At 40.0% G+C, this 22,558-nt stretch overlaps 1 protein-coding gene across 1 annotated transcript; it reads left to right on the top strand.

Annotated features, from left to right (window-relative positions):
- Positions 1-13,005: 13,005 nt before the first annotated feature.
- LOC149289330 (ciliary microtubule associated protein 1A-like) lies at positions 13,006-14,900 on the top strand. The gene is made up of 6 exons (XM_089490793.1): positions 13,006-13,114; positions 13,364-13,567; positions 13,779-13,880; positions 14,131-14,252; positions 14,360-14,500; positions 14,808-14,900. The coding sequence occupies exons 1-6, from the start codon at positions 13,006-13,008 to the stop codon at positions 14,898-14,900; spliced, it is 771 nt and encodes a 256-aa protein (XP_089346919.1).
- The last annotated feature ends 7,658 nt before the right edge of the window (positions 14,901-22,558 follow it).

Below are 22,558 nucleotides of genomic sequence, written 5' to 3'. Positions count from 1 at the left end.
TTGAAAAAAGGGCGTTCTTATTTCTGTAATAATTGTTTAAACAAACTGTATGTCTGGAAATGTATTTTTTCCTCAAAAATGTGAATCTGTTTGGTACGTCTGTTTTTTTGGCCTTTCTCCAGTGACAGTTTGTGCCTTCTGCAAATATCCACTGTCTGCCTGTATCATGGTTACTCAACCAGCAGCGCATTATAGACACATCTTTGGCTGATGTCATCTCAAGGATGTTTTTTACGATTTTGCATTTTTACTTACACTTCACATACAGAACAGTAAAACTGGTCTGGCCGCTCCCGTTTGGCCACATTCACACACGATAAACCTGACACTTAAAGTTACTTACGCTAATTTTAGATACTTTATTTTTCAATCTGACATGTTTTAGCAGAAAATAAACAAAACATGGTGCTTTCAGTTTCACAAGATGAATTAAAGAATTAAAGAGAAAAACATGTACTCTCTTCTTTTATATGGGATGCAGAGAGAGGAAAGCAGAATTCATTATTTTTCAACAAGGATTGATAGAAGCACGGATTGTATCATCAAGCTAAACACATCCAGAATTTGAATACAATGCATGCATAATACACCTTTAGAAACAGATATAATAATAATAATAATAAATAATAATAATTAAGGGGTGTCCACGTCTAAGCTCTTATTATTTGCAGATCTGACCCATGCAAAAATGTATAGTTGGTCTTGATGATCTCTCAAAAAGCACTTTTCTTTTTAATCCCAGTGGATACAATAAAGTTCTCAACAGTAGTTGCTTGCATCATTCCTGCAGCACATTTTTCTACGAGGTTAAATTGCTTACAAGGCAGTATGAGGAGCTGCACCTTTATACCACACGTGTACACACCCATACCTGCTTTACAACATGATTTCCACATAATCCTTCTATTCAATCTCAAATACTTTAACTGGATTTCACCCTAGCCAAGCAAAGGCACAAATCCAGCCACGGACGGACTGGGAATTAAGAATTTCCAACAAAATGAAACACGCGCGGTCACCTGATGACCACTTGAACTACACAATAAATAAAAGGATCTGCCCAACAAGCGGCAATAAAATGATGTGAGAAGCTCCATTGGCCACCATGCCTTTCCGGACTTGCCCCATAGCCGGTCCTGGTTTACTGTGTTTCATAAAGATAAAAGGTACAGCACATCAACTGCGTGTCTTCCACAAGAAAACAAAACACTACCTTTAGCAAACATTGGTCCGCAGCAAAAGCCACAGTGTTAACCCTATAATCCACATGTCCGTGTCATAAGGGATGGCTAAGCAACCATTACATATTATATTGTATGCACATGTTGCAAACCTGTGGTAATAGTGTTTTTGTTTTTTCCCCCCGAGTTTGTTTTCGGACAACAGATTTGTCCCTGACACCTTCTGGTCTTGCAGTATGGAAGGGGAGCAACGAGCATCACTCTCGCCCTCTGCTAAGCCAACTTCAGTGATCGCCCTCGTTTTTGTTGATTCTGAACACACAAAACACTTAATTTTTCTTAACAATAAATTTTGCATGAAAACAAATTTGCAAGTCTAAATAAACCTCAATTTGACTGCAATGTTTGACACAGATTGGAGCTCAAATGGTTGAGTAGAAAAGCTAAAATGCCCCAAGCTAAATATTTTGGGTTGTCGACCTTCAAAAAAGATATACTTTTGTTTAGCAGTTTTGGTTTTTCCAGCAGCTATTGGAATAAAAAAAAATATATCTAGTTGGAAACACTGATGCACGTATTTACCCATGTAACTACTAAAATAAGTGGAAATATATAATTTGTGGGGGTGCACTGAATGAGTTTGTGCAAACATACAGTTGAATGAAGACACAGCCAAAACACGAAAATGGGTCTGGTCCCGTAGCGGAAACGTCAAATTAACCCTGTATTCTTCTTTGGTGAGACTGTCAGGGTACAGTCACTTTAATAATCTGGCTGCATTTGCAGCATATGAAGCAAGGCGGCATAGCATGAGTTTGTAGCGGTAACTATGACACTACTTAAAGAACAAAAGAACAAAGTCTAACTCGTTTCTCAAAAGTCAATTTAACAAGGCAAATAATCCACGTAATAATCTATGTAATTCATGTACAATATCCATGGATACAATTTAGACAAGGTACACCTGCTTAGTGTCACACGTATAACCTTAAAGCCATGCAGTTGGCTAGATAGTAGAAGAGTAGTCCAGTAGAGTAGGGTTCCAGGTCTTGAGGGTTGCAAACAGGGCAGGAATTCTCTTTGCCTGAATACAAGACGTTTAAACTTTTTTTTTCTTTTATTGCCACACCTGTGCTCAAACTGAGATGTTATTGTGGCCATACCGTGGAAGTTCCCGAGAAGTACTCGGAGTTCCCCTTCTTATGAGTGGCGAGGCTCCAGTGGGTGGGGAAGAGGAAGTGAGTGGGGAGTAGTCATGGACAAATGTCACTCCACTGCCCAGAGAAGGAGGAAACCGACCCAGAGATTTTGGGAAGCAGGACTTTACATGGAGGCTCTGGGTTAAACCCAGAGAGCTTGAAAGAGTGGCCTTCAAAGCAAGGAGTCGGGAAGCACTGTAGTCAAGCCCAGAATTGCTATCTGGCACACTGAGTAAATGCCCTTTGGCTGAATACTTGCATACATGCTGGAGTAGCCGTCTCAGTAAATTGGAGGCTGCTGGCCATAAAGTGCCAGTGCCACTCAGTGATCCCTAGTCTGATGCTGACGGTAATTAATTCGGAGTGTTTACTAGAAAGAGTGCTGTCCGGAAATTATTAGAATAAGCAATGTGAACGGGTAGGTGAGAGTCTACGCAAATGGGTTTAGACACATCACTGTTGAAGTGTAGCTGCACCGTTGTAACCTCTGCTCCACTGACACAAAGACCTGAGCTCACATTCTGCCTGATACACGGCACCCCGGGGCAGTTACACATACTTCACAGCATACAGGCAGTATACGGTTACATTTCACACAACGGCACACCGCTGAAAATCCTGACCAGCTTCTAGAAAACCCTGGCGAGTCATAAGGACGATTTGGGTTAATACTGTAAAACATCATACACGGTTAATGCAAAGTGTGAGGACGCATTTAATACGTTAAACTGTTTCGATTCCAGAATCCTACATAGATGAAAATATACAATCTTCAAAGAAATGAAAGGTAGGGCAATGTGCATACCCAGGAGCCAAAACGAAAGCCGGCATTGTAGCAAGGTGTAGACATCTCTGACACAGCGGGGTTTATTCATTAAAGAGGGAGATGAAGGAGAGTCTACATGATGAAGATCCAACCCCAGCGAGCAGCACCATATTCAAACCAAGGCCAACAAGGCCTGAGTCTGGGGTGGCAGGTCCAGGGAGGTGGTAGCCCCCTGCGGCAAAACCAGGGGGGGGGGTATGTTGCCCTCTTGGGCAATCAGGTGCACCAGTGTGCTGCTGCTGAATGGGGCAGTTGCAGGGGAGATCTCTGACAACTGGCCCACTTACACCACAGAGGCCTCCATAGACGGCACTCAAAATGCTGACACTTTTAAGACACGGAGCATTGATATATGATGTCATATCTCATTGCTACGTAGTGAGGATTGAGGCCGCAGAGAGGGCAGCTCCGAGTACTGCCCTGGGTCAGGCCTACGGCAGCTCCAGAAGTATATTCACCTCTGCCAGTGAGCTTGGTCTGCAGGAAGGTTGGCTGACCCTGTATAAAACATAACTCCCCCTTTAGTGCAAAAAAACCGAAATGTCAAAGATTTGCTGCAATGAAGCTTGCATGACGCAGCTTGTTATTATTACAAATACAGTAAGAGTTTAATCAGCTTTATTCCCTGTGTAAAAAAAAATTGCCTATGTAAGTTTTTCATTTTAATTTTTGGCTGTGAACCCACTTGCCGTATTAAGTATATGATGGCTTTCTGGCAGGAGAACCCTAATAAGATGATTATCCGCTTAAACACAATCTATAAAATGTGTTTAAAATATCCTGTAACAAATATAATTTACAATAATCTGTCAAGGGGTGTAATAATATAAAAATATCTAAAACCAGTAAGCCCAGTAAGTACTGGGATAAACGGGTTCTTGCATTATTAAATGCATTACTTGAGGAATCCCCACTCAATATCTTACCAATGTTTTCCAGGGGGAGACTAGTTTTGAGCCGAACATCTGTCTTCTCGGCAAACAAAGCAGAATCCGCAAGAAGTGAAACATCTACCTTATATACCCTTATCAGATACAGTGAGGTGGCAAAGAAACTTTCCACACAAGCCAACTGCGTGATGGAGGAGGGGACATTGCCGAGTCCATAGTCTATTTTTACTCTAATTTTCATAATTACTGTGTCGTGATCTAAGATCCTCTTAAAGGGGAACACGTATAAATAGTATGAAGGCAAGCACCAGTCTTTAGAGAATACACCAACACAGCTTCAGTGATCATGTAGCTAGATCCCATGTATTGCCAGGCCTAGGCCAAAGGCAAAGGAATACTCAGGCACCCCGTAGCCAACTTGGGACCACAGAAGTGATAGCTTAGAAGCCACAAATGAGTCAAAGTGGACAATGCCACATAACCCTATTAAGCACCTGTCTCCAGTTACTTTGGATGCCTGGTGAGAAGACTGGCCCTGATCTCCTGTAGAAGTCATGTTACTCCTTGAGACTCATTTTATTATAGATACCACCGTGTCTTTATGGACAAAACTTTATCTACTATTTTAGTTGTTAAAACTTCATTTGGTTTGATTTACAAGTATCAGTGTGTAGGTCATACAAGTTTAAGTTGGCATACTTTAGATTAGGCACATGTCTATGAATGCGATCGACAAAACAGGGGTATTGTAGCCTGTTAGCCACTTTGGACTGACCTGCGTGGACACCTTTCCCGTTAATGTTCAGCCCATTATCAGATGGAATTTCTTTTGCAAACCAAGGTCTTGCCACTAAATCTCAAGTGAGAGCAGCCGACAGTGCGTAAATTATTTTCTTGCAGTTTCCGTGAAATCCTATGGTGTTTGGGAACATATGATCATCTCCCCTTTTATTAACAGCAGTAACACTGGCACTAATAACAGATCTTTATTCGATATTCGAGCTGAATTGATGGACACAACACATGTTCCTTCCCAAGTTGTACCACGCTTTTAAATGCCGCAAATTGCTAAGAATTCTGTCTTTCCTGTATCAAAAAATCAGGCAGGTTCTAAAATTGTATATAGAATTTTGTGCTAAGTTGGGGTGAATAAGATACGCCTGCTAAAGAATTTTCACGACAATAATTCCATCATGTGGTTGCACAGTCAGTGTGGAGATCTGATGTTGGTGATGGGACGGCTCTTTCCTATGAACATTGGTAGGTTGTCCTATACTTGTCCTATACATTGTAATTTACATCAATTAACATCTTATGTGACACAGAGGATTAAATGCTACTAAATCTAGACCATAATTTGAAATAGGTCTCCTTAAAAATATTATTTAAAATTTTAGATTTTATTTAGTTTAATTAAAATATATTTTTTCTTTTTTAATGAAACAAGGCTCTTGTATATTTCTTTTGCCAGGCAAGATTTTTTTTAATAGCTTTGCATTTAAAAGCTATTTATAGAAGACGTGCTCTGATCACAAATCCATGTGATGATTCCAATCACCGTGAGAAGTCGCTTGAAAACAAATGTTATGATCTGCTCATATGATACCATTCGTTCAGCTTCACTGATCTGCCGAGCAATTTCTGTGGTCTGGACAGCACTAGAGATGTCATTATAATAACATCATAGCCGCACCCCAAAGGAAAATTAAACAGCAGACAATCATCTGATGTTATGAGTGCCATTTGGGCACTGAGATAGCAATGTGTGTGATTCAAAACACACATATACATATATATTTTATATATATATATATATATATATATATATATATATATATATATATACGATGTCAAAAAATAGAGAATTGCAGAGTATGCGGTGATACCTTTTTTATTGTACTAACATAATATTAAAAAGACAAGCTTTCGAGAGTTATCCTCCCTTCATCAGGTCTGAAGCAATACATATATATATATATATATATATATATATACATACATACATACAATTCACAAAATCCAGTAGTCAATAACCTTTAAAATATCTACTCAGCGAGACAGCGAACGGGACATAGGGGACAGGTTGCACCCCAAGCTGTGTTTGCTTTCATAGACATGTAAAACATTAACCCTTTTACTACCAGCCAAGTCTGTTCAGCCACATTGTCACTGGATGCACCTGTCGTTGGGGTAAGCGATAGCATGCACTATGCAGTCACAGCCAGTTCTCATTACAAGACACACTGTTAGTAAAATAGCAGGACGGATTTCAGCCTCGTCTGATCCAATTACCCTAAATCTGGTGGGAGGTAAAGATGCCAATACCCCAAAATATACCCTGTTAAGGCGAATAAGCATTTGAGTCTTCATCTGGTGTACGGTTTCAATTTTAGTTCTGAGAAGGCTTACAATAAACACCAGGCAGGGTTTGAATAAGGGACTTGCGATGAGAGCGATTGTAAGCAGGGCACTGTTTACCCAATGTATCGGTTTATCTCAGTCTTACAGCTCTGGTTTTGTTACACCCTTTTGAGTAAACATATTGTAAGAAGCGAAGAGTAAATTGTTAGTGCTATATAAATAAATGATAATAATAATTAATATATTCTAGTTTTGCAATACCCTTTGAATGTATATAGTGTAAGAAGGGCTGCGTAAGTTGTTGGCGCTATATAAATAAAAGATAATAATATATTCTATTTTTGTAACATCCTTGGAATAAATCTATTGTAGCATATATATATAAGATGATAATAATAAATAAATATATTCTAGTTTTCTAATACCTATCGAATGTATACAGTGTAAAAAGGGCTGTGACACCATAAATATTATTATTATTATTATTATTATTAATAATAATAATAGATTGGGTAATATGGAAATGAATAAGCTCAAAGCTTCTTACTAAAAGCTGCCATGATCTGAATGAGTCATGTAATGGGGCTGTGGACAGGAAAAAGCAAAACAACTGGCAAGAGGGAGCGCAGCATCTAACCAAGCCCTGCCAGACCCTGAACGGGATGGACGGGGGGGAGAGGAGAATGGTGACCGTGAAAACCAAACCGATCTGCCCTATTGTAAACACAAGCATGAAGAAGGCTTCCGTGCGAGCCGAGGCTTCATTCTCACCACGATCTCGGTCAACTTTCTCATTTTAAGTTAAAGGGCAGGGCAGCCGTTTCTCTCCTCCAGCTGTTGCTGAGCCCAAACTCCCATCACGATCAGCCGGCCAGATGCTGGCCGAGCGCGATGGGAGCTTCCGCGCAACAGAAGCTGAGGAATCTCCGTGCAACTTTATAAAGTGGGGAGGAGAAAGTTGAACGGGATAGTGGCGAGGCGAAGCCCCAGAAAGTAATGAAAGTATGCGTGCGATCGGCGGGGATCTCCCGGGCTCACCTGGGAATGAGCAGCTAAAGGCAACCTCCTCCATGCTCCTGCCAGGACGTGCATATTTAGCGGCACGCTGCAGCCTCTTCACCGGCCTCTTAGTAAATCCCGAATGCTCATAGCCAAGCTCCGGACTCGGGCAGCGTCTCCACCCTCCGGCACACACGGCTCTCCCAGGCTCGCTTGTGAACGTGAAGCACTTCCTTACAGTGACTTCGGAGCACAGCGCGCCTCCCATCATTACAGTGGCCTGCAGGAGCGTTACCGGCCAGCAGGGGGAGCAGCGCCACACAGCCTGCAGGGGCATTGACTTGGATATCGTGAGCGTAGAGATAGATCAGAACAAAGTGTGCAGCGATCTCAGGAGGAGCTGACGCTGCATTATTAGCAGGCCTTACTACCCCTCCGGGTGATAAGAGTCTCTGTGTGTGTGCCTCTTCACATAACGTATCATATTTTACCAAAACATATCATATTTTACTTTATCCCTAAGTTCGCTGCCTCATTATAGCTGTGCTGTCCTTCTGCATCTTTGTCTAAAGGAGAATTACTTATATTTCTTGAAACAAAGCCACTTTTTGTAATCTTTGGTGTGCTAAGCAAAACTTCTAACTTCTTTAGAAAAATTACAAGCAATAATGGACCTAAGAAAGAAAAACAAAACATAATTGAACCTGGCTGTTTTACTATACAATAAAATGTAGGGTAATTTAATATGTTTAATATATTGAAAGTGAATCAAATGCACCAATAAAATAGCCAGCAGCCAATATAACCTCATGAATACTCAGATAACCTCATGATTACAAAGACTCACATACTAACACATGCACACAGAAACTCATACTAACACTCATACATAGACTCACACCAACACAACAAGGCAATAAACCTAACACACACACACACTAACAGCCAGCAGACATCACAGACATCAACAATAACATAGCCAGATACACTGTAACATGCTTACTCAAACACACACTAGCAACCTGAGACATACATAAGAAGATACACCTTACCATATCCAGACAAAGCACACACACTAACAAACACACAGACTAACATACCCAGACACACACAATGCCCCAGGCACACACACTGTCCCAGACACACATACACAGTCATCACACTAACATACCCACACACACACAGTCACACACAACTCACTTACCATGATGATGTTGCCTCAGCCTTTCTTTAATGCAGCTAGCAGTACATTACTCAACTCCTTAATAATAATAACTGAAGTCTGTGCCCCATTACCCCCCGGATCCGCCCTTGGTTCAGTGTGCTGTATGCCCAGGTACCCAAAATAACATGCCTTGGGATCGTATGGAACCACCAGGGCCGGCTCTGTTTATAACTCTCTCTTGATTCTCTTCACTATGAAATCACATGTCAATACTTTCAAAACATCTCACAGGTTCATTAATATGTAAGTTGTTTGCACAGGCATTCAAGGATATGCTTCTTTAAATGTGAACAATTGCCCCCTCTTCCCCAAACCTGTGCACAGCGGGGTGGAGGGTAATTAGAGAAACTTGTGAGAGGTTAAAGGTAACTAAAATACTCTTATGGGATGCACAAACCAGAAACCATACCACCCCTCACGCTTATCCCTTTCTTGGTGGGTAATATGGTAAAGATTTACCCATGGGGTATGTCTATATATACTCGTGTACTCCAGTGGCCTCCAGTGTTAGGAAGCTGTAATACATCCTCCATTGACTTGAAGGGGCTCCATAGACTTTGGTGTCTATAGATTTGATTGGGGCCCACTCAAGTTAATGGATGAGGCTTCCTAAATAAAGCCTGAAAAAAATTAAAACACAAAGAGTGTGCTTAGTGAACTAACATGAACTCTTGAAATCCCAATGTGACTATTCTTCCTCGTATGGATTCTAGCCCATACATTGTAGAGTGGCGGACATAATGCAGAGAGCAAAGATACTTGAAGAAACACTTCTTCCTAGCCTTTGAATAAACGTAGCAAGTGTCACGTTGGTGGACAAATCACTCAGAGTATTGTTTTTTTAGCCTACCTGCTCAGTACAAAGCCTACCAGATCAGAGTCAGGGTTCAGAATTGGCTTGATCAAGTAGTTTGTGAGGGATGATATATTCTGCCTAATTCCATGTATGTAAATGAACTGCGCCTTCATTGGTAACATTTGGGCTAATAATTAATGTCAGGAGAAATTAAAGGAGTAATTCTTTACAACTAAGAATACTGGGTCGTTCCTTAGATGTGTTGACCATGGATCTTTGGTGTACGGCTTCTAAGCAAGATATTTGAAGGTTATGTTTTCATGGTGAGCTGTTTTTGTGATGGGCCCTATCTTGCATCCCGAACACAAAGGCAGCACACAAAGAATCATCATGATTAGTGGAGTGTGGTTCCTATAGTCATGTCTTGTTATCACTGCCCAACATGTGCTGTTTCTATCCCACACCATTGTGTCCAATTGAATCAGAGAAAGCATTCTAATTGCACAAATTGTGGTAGCAAAAGCTTATTATAGCCAGAAACCAGGACAGAGAATATGGAAAAACCTTTCAAAATGTCCTATATATTAACCCTTGAGACCTTGCTGCATTTGAACATTTGTTGAGCTAAAGAATAGGGCTAAAGGCAAGGAAGAAAGAGAGGAGAGGTATATCCTAGTGGTTATAGGAGGAGAATATATTTAAATATTTATGCATTTGTACATGCACAATACATGTTTGTATATATCAAAAACACTGTATCCACCATAATTCTTAACCATTACACTATTTATACATTTCTTGCCTTGGTGAATGTGAGGGATTGTGGGATTGTTTGAGGGTTTGGGTGGCATTGGATTTGCACAGGGGTAACTAGATGTGTGTAACTAGTGGAGTGAGAAAAAACAAGACTTTTGGGTCTATGTGGCCACATGACTTTGCACACAAATCCTCTACCGTATGGAACAGAGCAAGAAAGGTCTTATATATCCATTTTCTTGCCCCGTGCTTTGGGTCTGCCACATGTATCCCAAGCCTGAATCCTGTAGCTCCTGGATAGAAGGTCCAACCATGAAAAGTAGTAAGTCATCTACTTACTGTAGGCGCAAGGCAGAGATTGTGTTATCTTGCCTGCTTCTGTGTCTTATAGATAGTATTATTTTCATTAATTTTATCAGTGGCCACTCATAACACATTATCATCTGTTTAACATCTTTTGTGATGTAGTTTATCTGCAGAGTCCCTCAACTCAATAATTTCAGATGATACATGTTGACCATGATGTTTTTCTTAAGCAGGTGTTTTAAACATGGAAGCTGGTCCATGTGTTGGTTAGCGGCGGATATTAATCTGTATTAATATAACGTTGATAAATACAAGAAATAATGGGCTGTTTAAAAATATATAGGGAATTTGTATGTCTTAACAATATAGGTGCATTAGAGGTTAATGTTATATGAGATCTGACATGAGATGTACCAGAATGAAATGTGGTGTTTAGAAAATATGGTTTGAATATATTCTAGTCTTTGATGTTCTTAATAAACATTGGCAGAGCTTTTAGACTGTTATCATATATGGCCCTAGAACCTCCTTGCAGTCAGGCTCCATGACCTAGTAGATCTAGTAGGCAGCAAAATATGGGGTTCAACCAAAGGGGAAGGTCAACTGTTCCTAGTGAAACCTTACTTTTGATCAGTGGTCAATTCTTGACTAGGATGGCAGGTACAGAGGGCAGAATTTCTTCTGCTACTGCTACAAAACCCAGGGTCCATCAACCAGTCAGTCTCCCAGTATGCCTCTATTGAATAAATGGGTTACAAGTGAGATTTCTCATCTTCCCAACAGGACCAGTTACACTTTGGATAACTGTGCAGAACCAGTCCAAAGGCAGCCTTCAATGTGAACACTAAATATGTCAGTGGTTCTGATGGTGTGCACCCCTACAATGCAGTTCATTTACAAACTGTATCTCATTACAGTATGTTAAAAATGCTTCCATGTATGGTTACTTTTGGCTTTGAATATCAGAGGAGGTGATGGGTTGCACATGTCTTTGTGTCCTGCTCCCCTTGAAAGGAGGAAGGTTCCAGAATTTAATTAGGAAAGGACATCTGAAAATAAGGGCTTGTAATAGGATTTCTTGACTTTTTAAATGCCTTACTGTTTCATGAGCCCTCTACTGTCTGCCCTTTATATATACACTATATGAACAAAGGTATTTGGACACCTGACCATTACACCAACAGGGACTTTTATGACATTGCATTCTAAATACATAGACATTAACATGTAGTTGTTCCCCCACTTTTGCAGCTATAAAAGCCTCCACTCTTCAGAGAAGACGTTCCAAAAGATTTTGGAGTGTTTCTGTGGGAATTTTTGCCCATTCATCCAGTAGAGCATTTATGAAGTCAGGCACAGATATTGGACAAGGCCTAGCTCACAATCTACCTTCCAGTAGTTTCATATATATATATATATATATATATATATATATATATATATATAAATCAATACATGGGTGCACATTCATACCAAAGTCCTCGTTGTGGGACTCCCCACCAAGGGTGGTCTTTGATCTACCGCTTTATTTTCTATTTTCTTGCCTGAGGGTTTATTCTTTTGATGTGGTTGTGTTCTATGAATAGGCATAATGTTGTGTATTGAGGGTTCTCTTGATAAAAGCCCCAGAGAGGGGCTGAAGCATCGAGTCTGCATCTATGAAACCAATTATCTGTGAATAAATTGTCTCCTGTCTTTAGCAGAAATCCTTGTTGTGCTACTTTAATATATATATATATATATATATATATATATATATATATATATATATATACACACAGTGGGGAAAAAAAGTATGCAAACCCTTTGAAATTACCGGGTTTTCTGCATATATTCGTAAATATGACCTGATCTACATATAAATCACAAGTATAGACAAACACTGCGGTAAAGCTGATAACACAGAAACAATGATAATCTTTCATGTCTTTACTGAACACATCCCTTGAACATTCGTAGTGCTGGTGGAAAAGTAACCCTTGGATTTAATAACTGCTTGAACCTCCTTTTGGACACATGGTTTCAAATTAAAAGGGTAATAGTAATGTAAGTAGGATCAGGGTGAGGAGAGTGACAAACAATATGCGTGTGAGTGGCATGATGTCACAAAGCTGTGATGTAATGTGACTGTTTTTACTGTTGTTAAAAGGTCTGGTATTTACTGCATGAACTGTGACTCCCAGCTTATATGAAAGACGATTACACTTACAGCAACATACTTAGAAAGGTAAAGGTCCATAAGTAGTTACCATACTTATCAGATATCTCTGTGTATGTGGCAAAACTAGCATTATCTATAAAATTTCAGATTCTGAAGTATTTTCGCTTCTTTCCCTTTCTACTCTTATAAAGGCTGCTCCTATTGTGTATACTTAAGGATGATTGCTAATACATTTATGTCGCTTGTTTTAATCTGTAAATATTATTACACTGTAAAATTGCTTTTATGTGGTTTAGGGCTAACCCATGAGTGCTGAGGTACAGAAAGGGCCATGGAGTCCCCACAGACCAAGAGGTCCAATAGGAGCCATGTACAGCAGCCCTGGACCTAAATATGGCCTGCCAGGGAGTACAGGTGAGTTATGTGGCTTGTTATGACCAAACCCCACTCCAATTACTCATGTGATACATAACTTAGATTGTAAGCTTGCGAGCAGGGCTCTCTCCACCAAACGTATCGGTTTGTCAATTCGGTTTAGTCTGTCAATTCTTGTCTTGTCATATCCCTTGAATTTATGTATTGTATTAAGCACTGCGTAAACTGTTGGCGCTATATAAATAAAAGATAATAATAATAATGTGTGACTATTTTTCCCCCCAAAAGGCTATATTAACCATGACTTACGCAAAAGTAAAGCCCCGGCATTTAGCTTTGGTAGACGCTCTTGCCAGCCCGTGAGTGACTGCTCTCCTGGACCAGGATATCTTATACCAGCAAACATCACAGTGCGGGGAAAGGATGGCATCCCTGCCTACTCCATCTGCGGTAGAACCAAGAACTTGAGTGCTTTCCTTACCCCTGGACCAGGTAAAGTACAATCCATATAGCAGGGCAGCAAAGGTCACGGTCAGTCTTGCTTCTTTTTATTTATATAGAAATGTAACGTGTCTATCACATTCTAAAAAATGTTGGATATAGTTAAGATATTACCAGAATTGCAGTTTTGCATGTTTTATCCCCATTTTCACTACAGCATCGCCTTTATAAATCACCCACCATAGGTTCTTCTTTTTTACAGGCAATTATGACCCTGAGCATGCCGGGATGTCTTTATATCCCTCTTCACCAAGGTACTCACTGGGACCAAGAACCAAGATGCATAGAAATGACCAGTCTCCAGGTATATATATATATATATATATATATATATATATATATATATATTGTCTGGATCCCAATCACAGTGGCTATGTGTGATAATCGTAATTTATTTATATGAACCCTGATGTTAAATTTTGACACTTGCTATTTCAAATGCATTATCTGCAACAAAACTTAAGTATATAGTTATTTTGGTGAAGACATCATTGTGGCCCTTTTTTACATGTATTTGCAGATAAATCTCATACTTAGCATTTTTTTCCCCTCAGGTCCAGCAGCTTATAATCTTCCTCCGGTCCTGGGTACACATTTAGTTACCAGATCATCTGCTCCAAACTACTCCTTAACTGGCAGGAGCCAGATTGGCAGCTTCTATGAAGACCTGGCAAAAGTATGGAACCACATGGAACTTTCATTCTTTTACCTACCACTTCTGTTTGGGCAGCATTTCTTGATGTTTTTTTACAACTTCAACACTAGTTTCTCTATTTTATTTAGACACCTGGACCAGGAACGTATCGAATTGTGGATCCGATCGCATATAAGTACAGGCCTCCTCAGTATAGCATGACAGCTAGAAACACCCTGCCTGGCGACAATGCTCAAAAACCCGGCCCAGGAGCCTATAAACCCGAGAAGGTAGGAGAATGGAAAAGAAGATCTCTACTGCTTACGCTATTTATATCCCTTGCTCCTACTACCACCGTTATAGGGGTAGTAGGAGCAAGGGATGGATGTAAATGAACTATAGACTCCTGAGGTTAAATACTGGGTGAGAATAGGAAAGTTAAGCAACAGGGATAATAAATGTCCAAATGTTGAACAGTATATTCACTTATTAAATATATATATATTTTATAATATTATATAAACATATATTACACTTCTGGTCTCATACTACAGAAAGGGGTGTTCTAACTCTCAACTGTTTCTGTGTTCCATGTAGGTGGTACTGACCCTGCCTCAAGCACCTCGTTTCTCCTTCGGAATCCGCCACTCTCCTTATGTTGCACCACTATGGGTGGATGCGGCAAACTAACAAGGAAGCATGATGGATCAACAGCTCTCCCCATGGCCCATCCTTGGTGTGAGAGCGATAGGCACAGATAAGGAGCGGTACTTGAAAAATAGACGGCTTTACCATCTGGTGTACTGATGATATCTCCCCTATTAAATGCAATCGTACTGTCAAAATGTAAAACTTTTGGATTTCATTTTTGTTTAATTACTAAAATGTGAGTTGTGGATGAGCTGTGGGTTTATGAAATGACCTGTGGATCAGGAATGGAGAACATCACATTTCTCCGACAAAGTATTGAGTCCATCTGTCAAAATGAATACTAAGTTGGGAACTGTGCTAGAGCATTTTTGGGTTCAGTGAGTTCCTATTGTGGAGCAGAAGTACAGCTACACACAAAATTCAAGAAGAAAACATTCACTTCTGGATTACATCTCCTGGGAAGAAGCAGCTTTAACATTATACACTCAATTACCTCTTGATATTCACTTGAGATAAACAGCTTGACGAATATTTGCATATACATGGGTCCCATGAGCTCTAGAAAACTTACCGGTAATTTGATTAATCTGCCCTAGCCTTGGTTAAACAAACCTTGCCTCACTAACCTTCTACTTCCTCATCCCTCTTCAAACAAGTGGTCACATTGGAGGGGACACTGATGACATTGGAAGGAAGAGGCAGGCAATGGAGGAAGCAAAGGAAATAAAATGGAAGCAGAGGCAAGAGAAAGAAAGGGGCAGATAGAAAGCAAAATGGGACAAAAAACAAACAAAACATAAGGTTGGATTCTATCCTGAACAGCAGTCATTTATGGAGCCACGTAGGCAATGTATGGGCTTTAACAAGCTGGTCTCATAGTCCACACTGTTAATTTGTTTTGTATATACCCCTATATACCCTCCACAGAGAATGATCAATATCCATCCGCAGTAATCCTAACATCTTGGTTCAGTATTTGCATGGTTATTCCACCTCTTATTCTGCATCTGGCATGCTCTGGAAGTGTTACCAAAGTGGAGTAGAAATTGGTGCAGCTCAGGAATGGAAGCTCACTGTAGCTTAGTCACCAATGAAGAGCTTGCAGAATCTGAATGTGTCTGCCTGTCGGTGCCTGCCTCTTCTGCTGCAACTCAGTCTCCTTCATTACTCTGATGAGAAATCAATTTATCAAAATAGCAGTCTCATAGCATGCTGCTGGATGTGTGTATCCATTGGTACAGTGCCACTGTTGCTGGCGGTGGTGGTCCTGCAATGCAAAATCGAGTCCAGATCTCTTCCTAAGCATTAAGATGCTGCTGCTGCTGAATGCGAAAGGTGTCAGGGTCCTCACTCTTTGGAATTACCCCCTGAATTTAATTTCCAAATAAAAACAGGTCTCCAAATTTCATCCAAATTAAACAGACAGAAAACGAAATTCACTGTCAGTAAACATGGTAAAAACAAAATAAAAATGTTGCCTGAATAGATTTTTCCGTCCTCCATTTCAAGTAGTGGAGGAAGTTGAGCAAATAAGAAATGCTCAACCAAGAAGAGACAAGCCGCTTCATAGCCTGTCCTAAGTTTTAGCTCTCTAGTGCCATTACAGAAGAATAATCTCCACCAACATATCAGTCTGATCCTGCCCAAAGGGCCGGAATGTAAAGCCAATTTCCACTGCAGAAGACAACCAACAAACCCCAGATGTACATTTTGGCCTTCATTGGCCTCAACAGCAGGGAACGGTTGGTGAAAGACGTTGACTATACTCAATTAACCCTTATTCTAATAACAAACTAGAATGGGTGAATGGTTGTTATCTGCCATGACACACACACTAACAAACACACAAACAAACCCAGACACACACGCAATCTCCACACTAACAAATTTAGACACACACACAATCAGCACACAAACCCACACACACTAACACCCACACTAATATACCCGAACATACACAATAGGAACTAAAATACCTAAACACAGATACTGAGACACACACACACACACACACAAATTTACATACTGAGGTAACAATAACATATCCAGACATGCACAGTCACCACAACAAACCCACACACATAAGCAGACATACATGAACATACCCCCCTCACACTAACAGAAACACAGACTAACATACCCACACAGACACCCACACAAAAATAACTAGACACACAGTAACATACCCAGACACACACAGTCACACACACTAAGGTACCCAAACACACACAAACAACCATACAAACTAACAAACAGACACACAGTCAGCACACTAACATACCAACGCAACACACACAGCCACATACAACAGTAGGGGCAAGCAAGCCTTTTCTCTGGTTTTGTAGAATGATTATTAAACTACTCACATCGTACTTCTCTGTACTTTAATATGCGTTCATTTTTAGTGGGGCTGTCATGGACATTAAACGATCCCTTTAAGAGGAATTACATTATGAAGAGCCATAAGTAATTGTAAGTTTGTTAGAGCTTAAAAAGAAGCCTTTTGTTCTTGACTTTATTAAAGTATATTCAAGGTCAATATGACATTGAGCATAAAATACCCATAGGGTGCGAGAATATCAAGAGCTCAATTAAGATCAAAGTAAAATTGGTTTTAGCTTGAGCAGGGAAGATATTCTTTGTAATGAGAGGACCTTATGAGATTCTGTCTGATCCACCACCGAAAGTAATATCAGATAGAGTGATTATGTTTTAAGAAACGTGAGATACATTTGCTGGTATGGTAAGCACTAGCCAATGGAAGTAAATCAACACCAGTCATAGATACATCATTTGAAAATATGGCTGCCAAGTTGTGCGTCTGTGTATCAGCAGTGTAATACAGAGTTATTATCCTGCACATATTCTGAGCTCACGCAAAACTAGAAAATAATCATTTTAAACCACACAGTGAAATCGGAAATTAATACAATACAGTGGCAAAGTACAGTTAGCGTCAACATTATTGGCACCCTTGAATATTTTGTGCACCATGTGCAATATCTTTAGAAATGATTGGAAATGTACCTACTTTGTATTATCAGAATATAATTAATGGGATATACAAAGGTATTTCATAAAAACGATGCCTTTTGAACTTATATGTAGTGGTTTTACAGAAGAAATAATACCTGGACAGCATTTAAGGCAACCTTCCTTGATATTTAGTTGGCAACAATGAAGGTCTCCAAATAATTCTTCTTCAATGAAAATGTTGCCCATGTCTACTGACAGCTTCTTCATCTCTACTTTGGTTTTCTGTCCATAGACTGCTTTCCAATAAAGATTGCAGTATCACTGGGTAAGTTTTGACAAAGATATGTCACGCCTTTTTATGTTCTGCTTTCAGCAGCGAGGTCTTCCTCGGCTTTTGCTCATAAAGCCCATCTTGGTTTAGTGTGCCGCATATGGCACGGGTTGAAACCATCAGTCTAGATTATTCCAGGGCAGCCTTAAGCTCCGTGGATGTCTTATGTGTTGTTTTTACCACAGTTCACACCAACCTTTGCAGACTTTTCTGATCAATTTCCTCTTGCCACCACAGCCCAGGTGGTTCTTGACAGTTCCATGATCATCAAACTTCTTCATAATAATGTTTCTGATGCTCTCAGACACTGGTGTAACTACAGGGGCCCATGCCTTTAGGGGGCCCGGTGCAACCCCTTCTCCTCGTACCAGTATAAAATTGTTGAGAAAGGGCTCTTCTGACCTGGACCGCACCGATACAGGTCAGAAGGGCCTTTTCTAAACTATTTTGAGACAGAAACGTATCGGGGTCACATGACGTCATGTGACCTCACAGTGAAACCGAGGCTGCCCGCACATATGTGTTTGTATGTATATATATAGTAGAGTAGAGGTTGTAGCCGTATTAGTCCAGTGGTGTCAATATCAAATAACAGATGGAATAAGTATCTTGTGATAATACCTTTTTTATTGGACTAACAGAATTTTGGAATGACAAGCTTTCGGGAGCTCTTCTCCCTTTCTCAAGTCTAAAACATTTCTGAGCAAAACACATAGAATTCAATGTTGTGTGGCAGGGGAGGGGGCTTACTACCCAGATCTGATAAGGGAGGGTGAGATGTTGTAAAAGTATGTGTCCCTCCAGAGGGTCATAAATGTTCTGAGTGGGGAATTTTGAGGGGGGGGGGGTTAGCACTACTGAAGATAAATTGACAAAAAAAAGAAAAAAAAAACCCAAAAACATAAGATGCTAGTGCTCACATACAGGGAATAGGAATACAGTGATGAATATAGGGATGGGAATGTATATGTCTACACATGTTATCATATATACAGGTACATATAGATGAACATGGTGCACTTAAAAATACAGTACATATAGCAGGTGGGGGGTTATGTAAAACCTGTGTAGTGGGATAGGAAACCCAAATCGACATTGAGTCCTCTATTCTTGCTGTTGAATAGTTGAATCATTCTTACTTCAAATGTTTGTCTTTCTTTGGTATTACTGAAGTCCCCTTTCAGTACTTTGACTGAAATTTTTTGGGTGAAGTGGTGTCCCACAGGGGTGCAGTAGGAATTTTCCTTGTGGTGTTTAATGGAATGTCTGTGCATGTTCATTCTGCCATGTAATTGCTGGCTGGTTTCTCCAATGTAGCATCCTACATCCTACATTCTGTCAGTGGGTAGTAAATTAATTAACCGGAAACTACCCACTGACAGAATGAATAAAGAAAAAGGGACCACACTGTGCAAAAGGCCCCGCTGCAAACTGTGCCAACATATATGCACAGACAACATAGCCACCCACAACAGCAAGACCTACAGTATTAAAGGATCATATACCTGCACATGTAGCAATGTAGTGTATATGATACAATGCATGAAATGTGACCTAGGATGCTACATTGGAGAAACCAGCCAGCAATTAAATTTATATGAAAACATTACATTTATTTATAGAGCACCAGCAGATTCCGTAACGGGACAGTGAAAAAGTTTGCATACGTAAGTGGTAGGAGGGGAACATAAGAGCAGAAATAAGGCGGTGCAGTTTTCTTTAGTTTAGAGTTTTAAATTGAATTCTGGATAGTATGGGTGCCAGTGGAAGGACTGGCACACTGAGGTAGCAGATGAACGATGATGGCACAAGAAAAATAGTCTGGCAGCTGTGCTTAGAACGGATGCAGCGGTACAAAGCAGGAGAGGGGGAGGCTGATTTCTGCAAAAATCCAGAAAGGATATCGCAAGGGAATGGGTTACTGTAAAATCTTACGTATAATACACACAATTTAACCCCTTTTTCAAGAGTGTGTGTGTGGGGGGGCACACTTTTAGGCCGCACCCTAAAAGTTTGGTGCTTTTTAAAAAAGCACCAAAAAAACATGCTGCCACTCTGCCCCCCCCCCCCGAGATACGCTGCCACTCTGTGTCCCCCCCCCCCCCGAGATATGCTGCCACTCTGTCCCCCCCCCCCGACTTACCAGACCAGACTCCCGGGTGTCTTGCGGGGCTGAAGGGGGACATCTATGCAAATCGCGTATACAACTCCCGGTGCCGGCAGTCAGCGGAAGTGCCGGCACCGGAAGTTTTATACGCGTATTGCGTAGATGTCTTCCGCCGGCCCCGCAAGACACTCGGGAGTCTGCTCTGGTAAGCCCGGGTGGGGGGGACGTTCACCGGCGATGCGCTTAGACAACCTCTCGTGCCGGTACTTCCCTCGTGGAAAGTGCCGGCAGGGGAGGCTGTCTGAGCGTATTTCAAAGGCTGGTATTTTAACCAATTCCATGCGCCAATTCTATTACCAGCCTTTGTCAATGGTGAAGATACAAATGTATTCTCTGCAAGACCAGGTGCAAAATGAAGTTGAAAATGAAATTTAACCAAACCAAATCTAACAACCACCCCTGATCTTAGTTATTCAAGAAGTCTAAATTAGCATAATTAAAAGCTAATTTATCTAAAAAAAAAAAAAAAAAAAAATCCTCCATATTGAGCTCCCATATATTTATAATTCTATAAAGCCCATTAAAGTAAATAGAAGATGCCATGGGAGCATCTAACACAGAGGGTCAACTGGTGCGCAAGAGAATATAAACACACTCCCGTTCAACACAAACAATTGATAATTACGCTGGAAAAACTTGGCAAATCTAGCGATTTCGTGAAAGGAATTAGGTTTCAAAACAATATAATCAAAGAAACACTTCACAATAATAAAGAATGATCATTTGCGTTATTTTTTATTTAAACAAATATTTCTAGTCCACTTATCTTAATCTCTACAATTATTCTTCAGTTGATACAACCTGAAAAAGGGCAGATAAGAATTTTCTAATCAAGTCCCAGGAAACTATGATAAGTTTTAATCCTAACATTTCTTTTTCGGGATCTGTTCAGAAGACAAGCAAGCTTATTTGGAATTTTGTTCCTCTAAAAACCTTTTAAAAACTGCTGCTCTGTATCAACTTTTAGAATCCTACCTGAGTGAATTGTCCACAGAGAAGACAGGCGTGTTTTACAATGGATTCATAAAAAGAAGATTGAATGTTTTGATTTTAAAAGCACACTAAATGTTTAATAAAGTTTAATACGGTTCAGAGGTTAGTTTACCTAAGCAAACTGGTTTGTTTGTATATGATGCCAGGATAAAGAGTCGATACGGATATGCTGTAGTTCTGTAACCGGCTGTAACGCACACCTTTATTTAAAACTTAGAAAATAAATTAACTTACTAGCATACAAATGTAATATTTTCAGAAGTTCTGCAGCATTCTACATGATAAATAAACTTTGATTTGCAAGGCTTTTCACAATGTGTTACATTTTACAAGTTTTTGTTTTTTTTAGGGGCACAATGCAAGACGCAAGATAAAATGTATATAAAACATGACATTAAACATGCTGGCTGGAAATTTGATGTCAGAAGGCAAAGACGTAACAAACAAGCACCAGTGAATGAAGTCAACAAACCTGCTATTAACTCCAAAAACTGGACCTGCCAGTGACACACAGGGTGAAGCTTTAAACTTTTTCCTTTTCAGTTAACAAGTTCCAGCAAGTCATGGGTCTATACAGTTAGATGTTGGTTTCTAAAATAGATATTGCTCATATAAGTATAAAAACACATCATGAAGCAAAATATGTTTAATTAGTATGCAAGTCATAAATAAATCCACGTAACACGTAACGCAAAAAGTAAAACTGTTTCTGTGACGAACTTTGCAGTTACCCGCAAACCCCAATCAACTTCAAACAGTTCCACATTCATCACGGCTTCACACTTTAGCATTCATTTCCTGTAGTTACATTTTTACACATAGTTTACAAATGCAATTACATAATGTACACATTATATTTGTATCCCTCTACTAAATATATGTAATTTCTAGTCTTCCAGGTCAAGAATGCCAAACGTTGCAAAGGATTCTGTTAAAATCTAGATATAAAGGTGTGTGTAACACTACTCTTTGGCATCTCATCATATCTGGAAGATACAATATAGGAGTAACAAAAGGTTTCTAATTGTTCTGAAAGCCAAGAACCTCTGAATCTGTTGTCCCACACACACACACACACAACCACAACACCATAATACCACACAAATACACACGCAAACCTGCAGAAACCCTAAGCTATACAGGGTTGTTGTTTCTGTATATCTGCCTCCAACTGAAACATTGTTTAAAAAATGAACAAAAAGGTCAGTGCCCACTGTTATGTCATTATCT

Source organism: Sceloporus occidentalis, unplaced genomic scaffold, assembly GCF_023333645.1.
Source record: "Sceloporus occidentalis isolate IW3139 unplaced genomic scaffold, rSceOcc1.0.p SCAF_46, whole genome shotgun sequence".
In the NCBI taxonomy this organism is placed as follows: Eukaryota; Metazoa; Chordata; class Lepidosauria; order Squamata; family Phrynosomatidae; genus Sceloporus; species Sceloporus occidentalis.
Note: the sequence above shows the minus strand (reverse complement) of the source record. Positions and strands in the feature narration are given on the sequence as shown.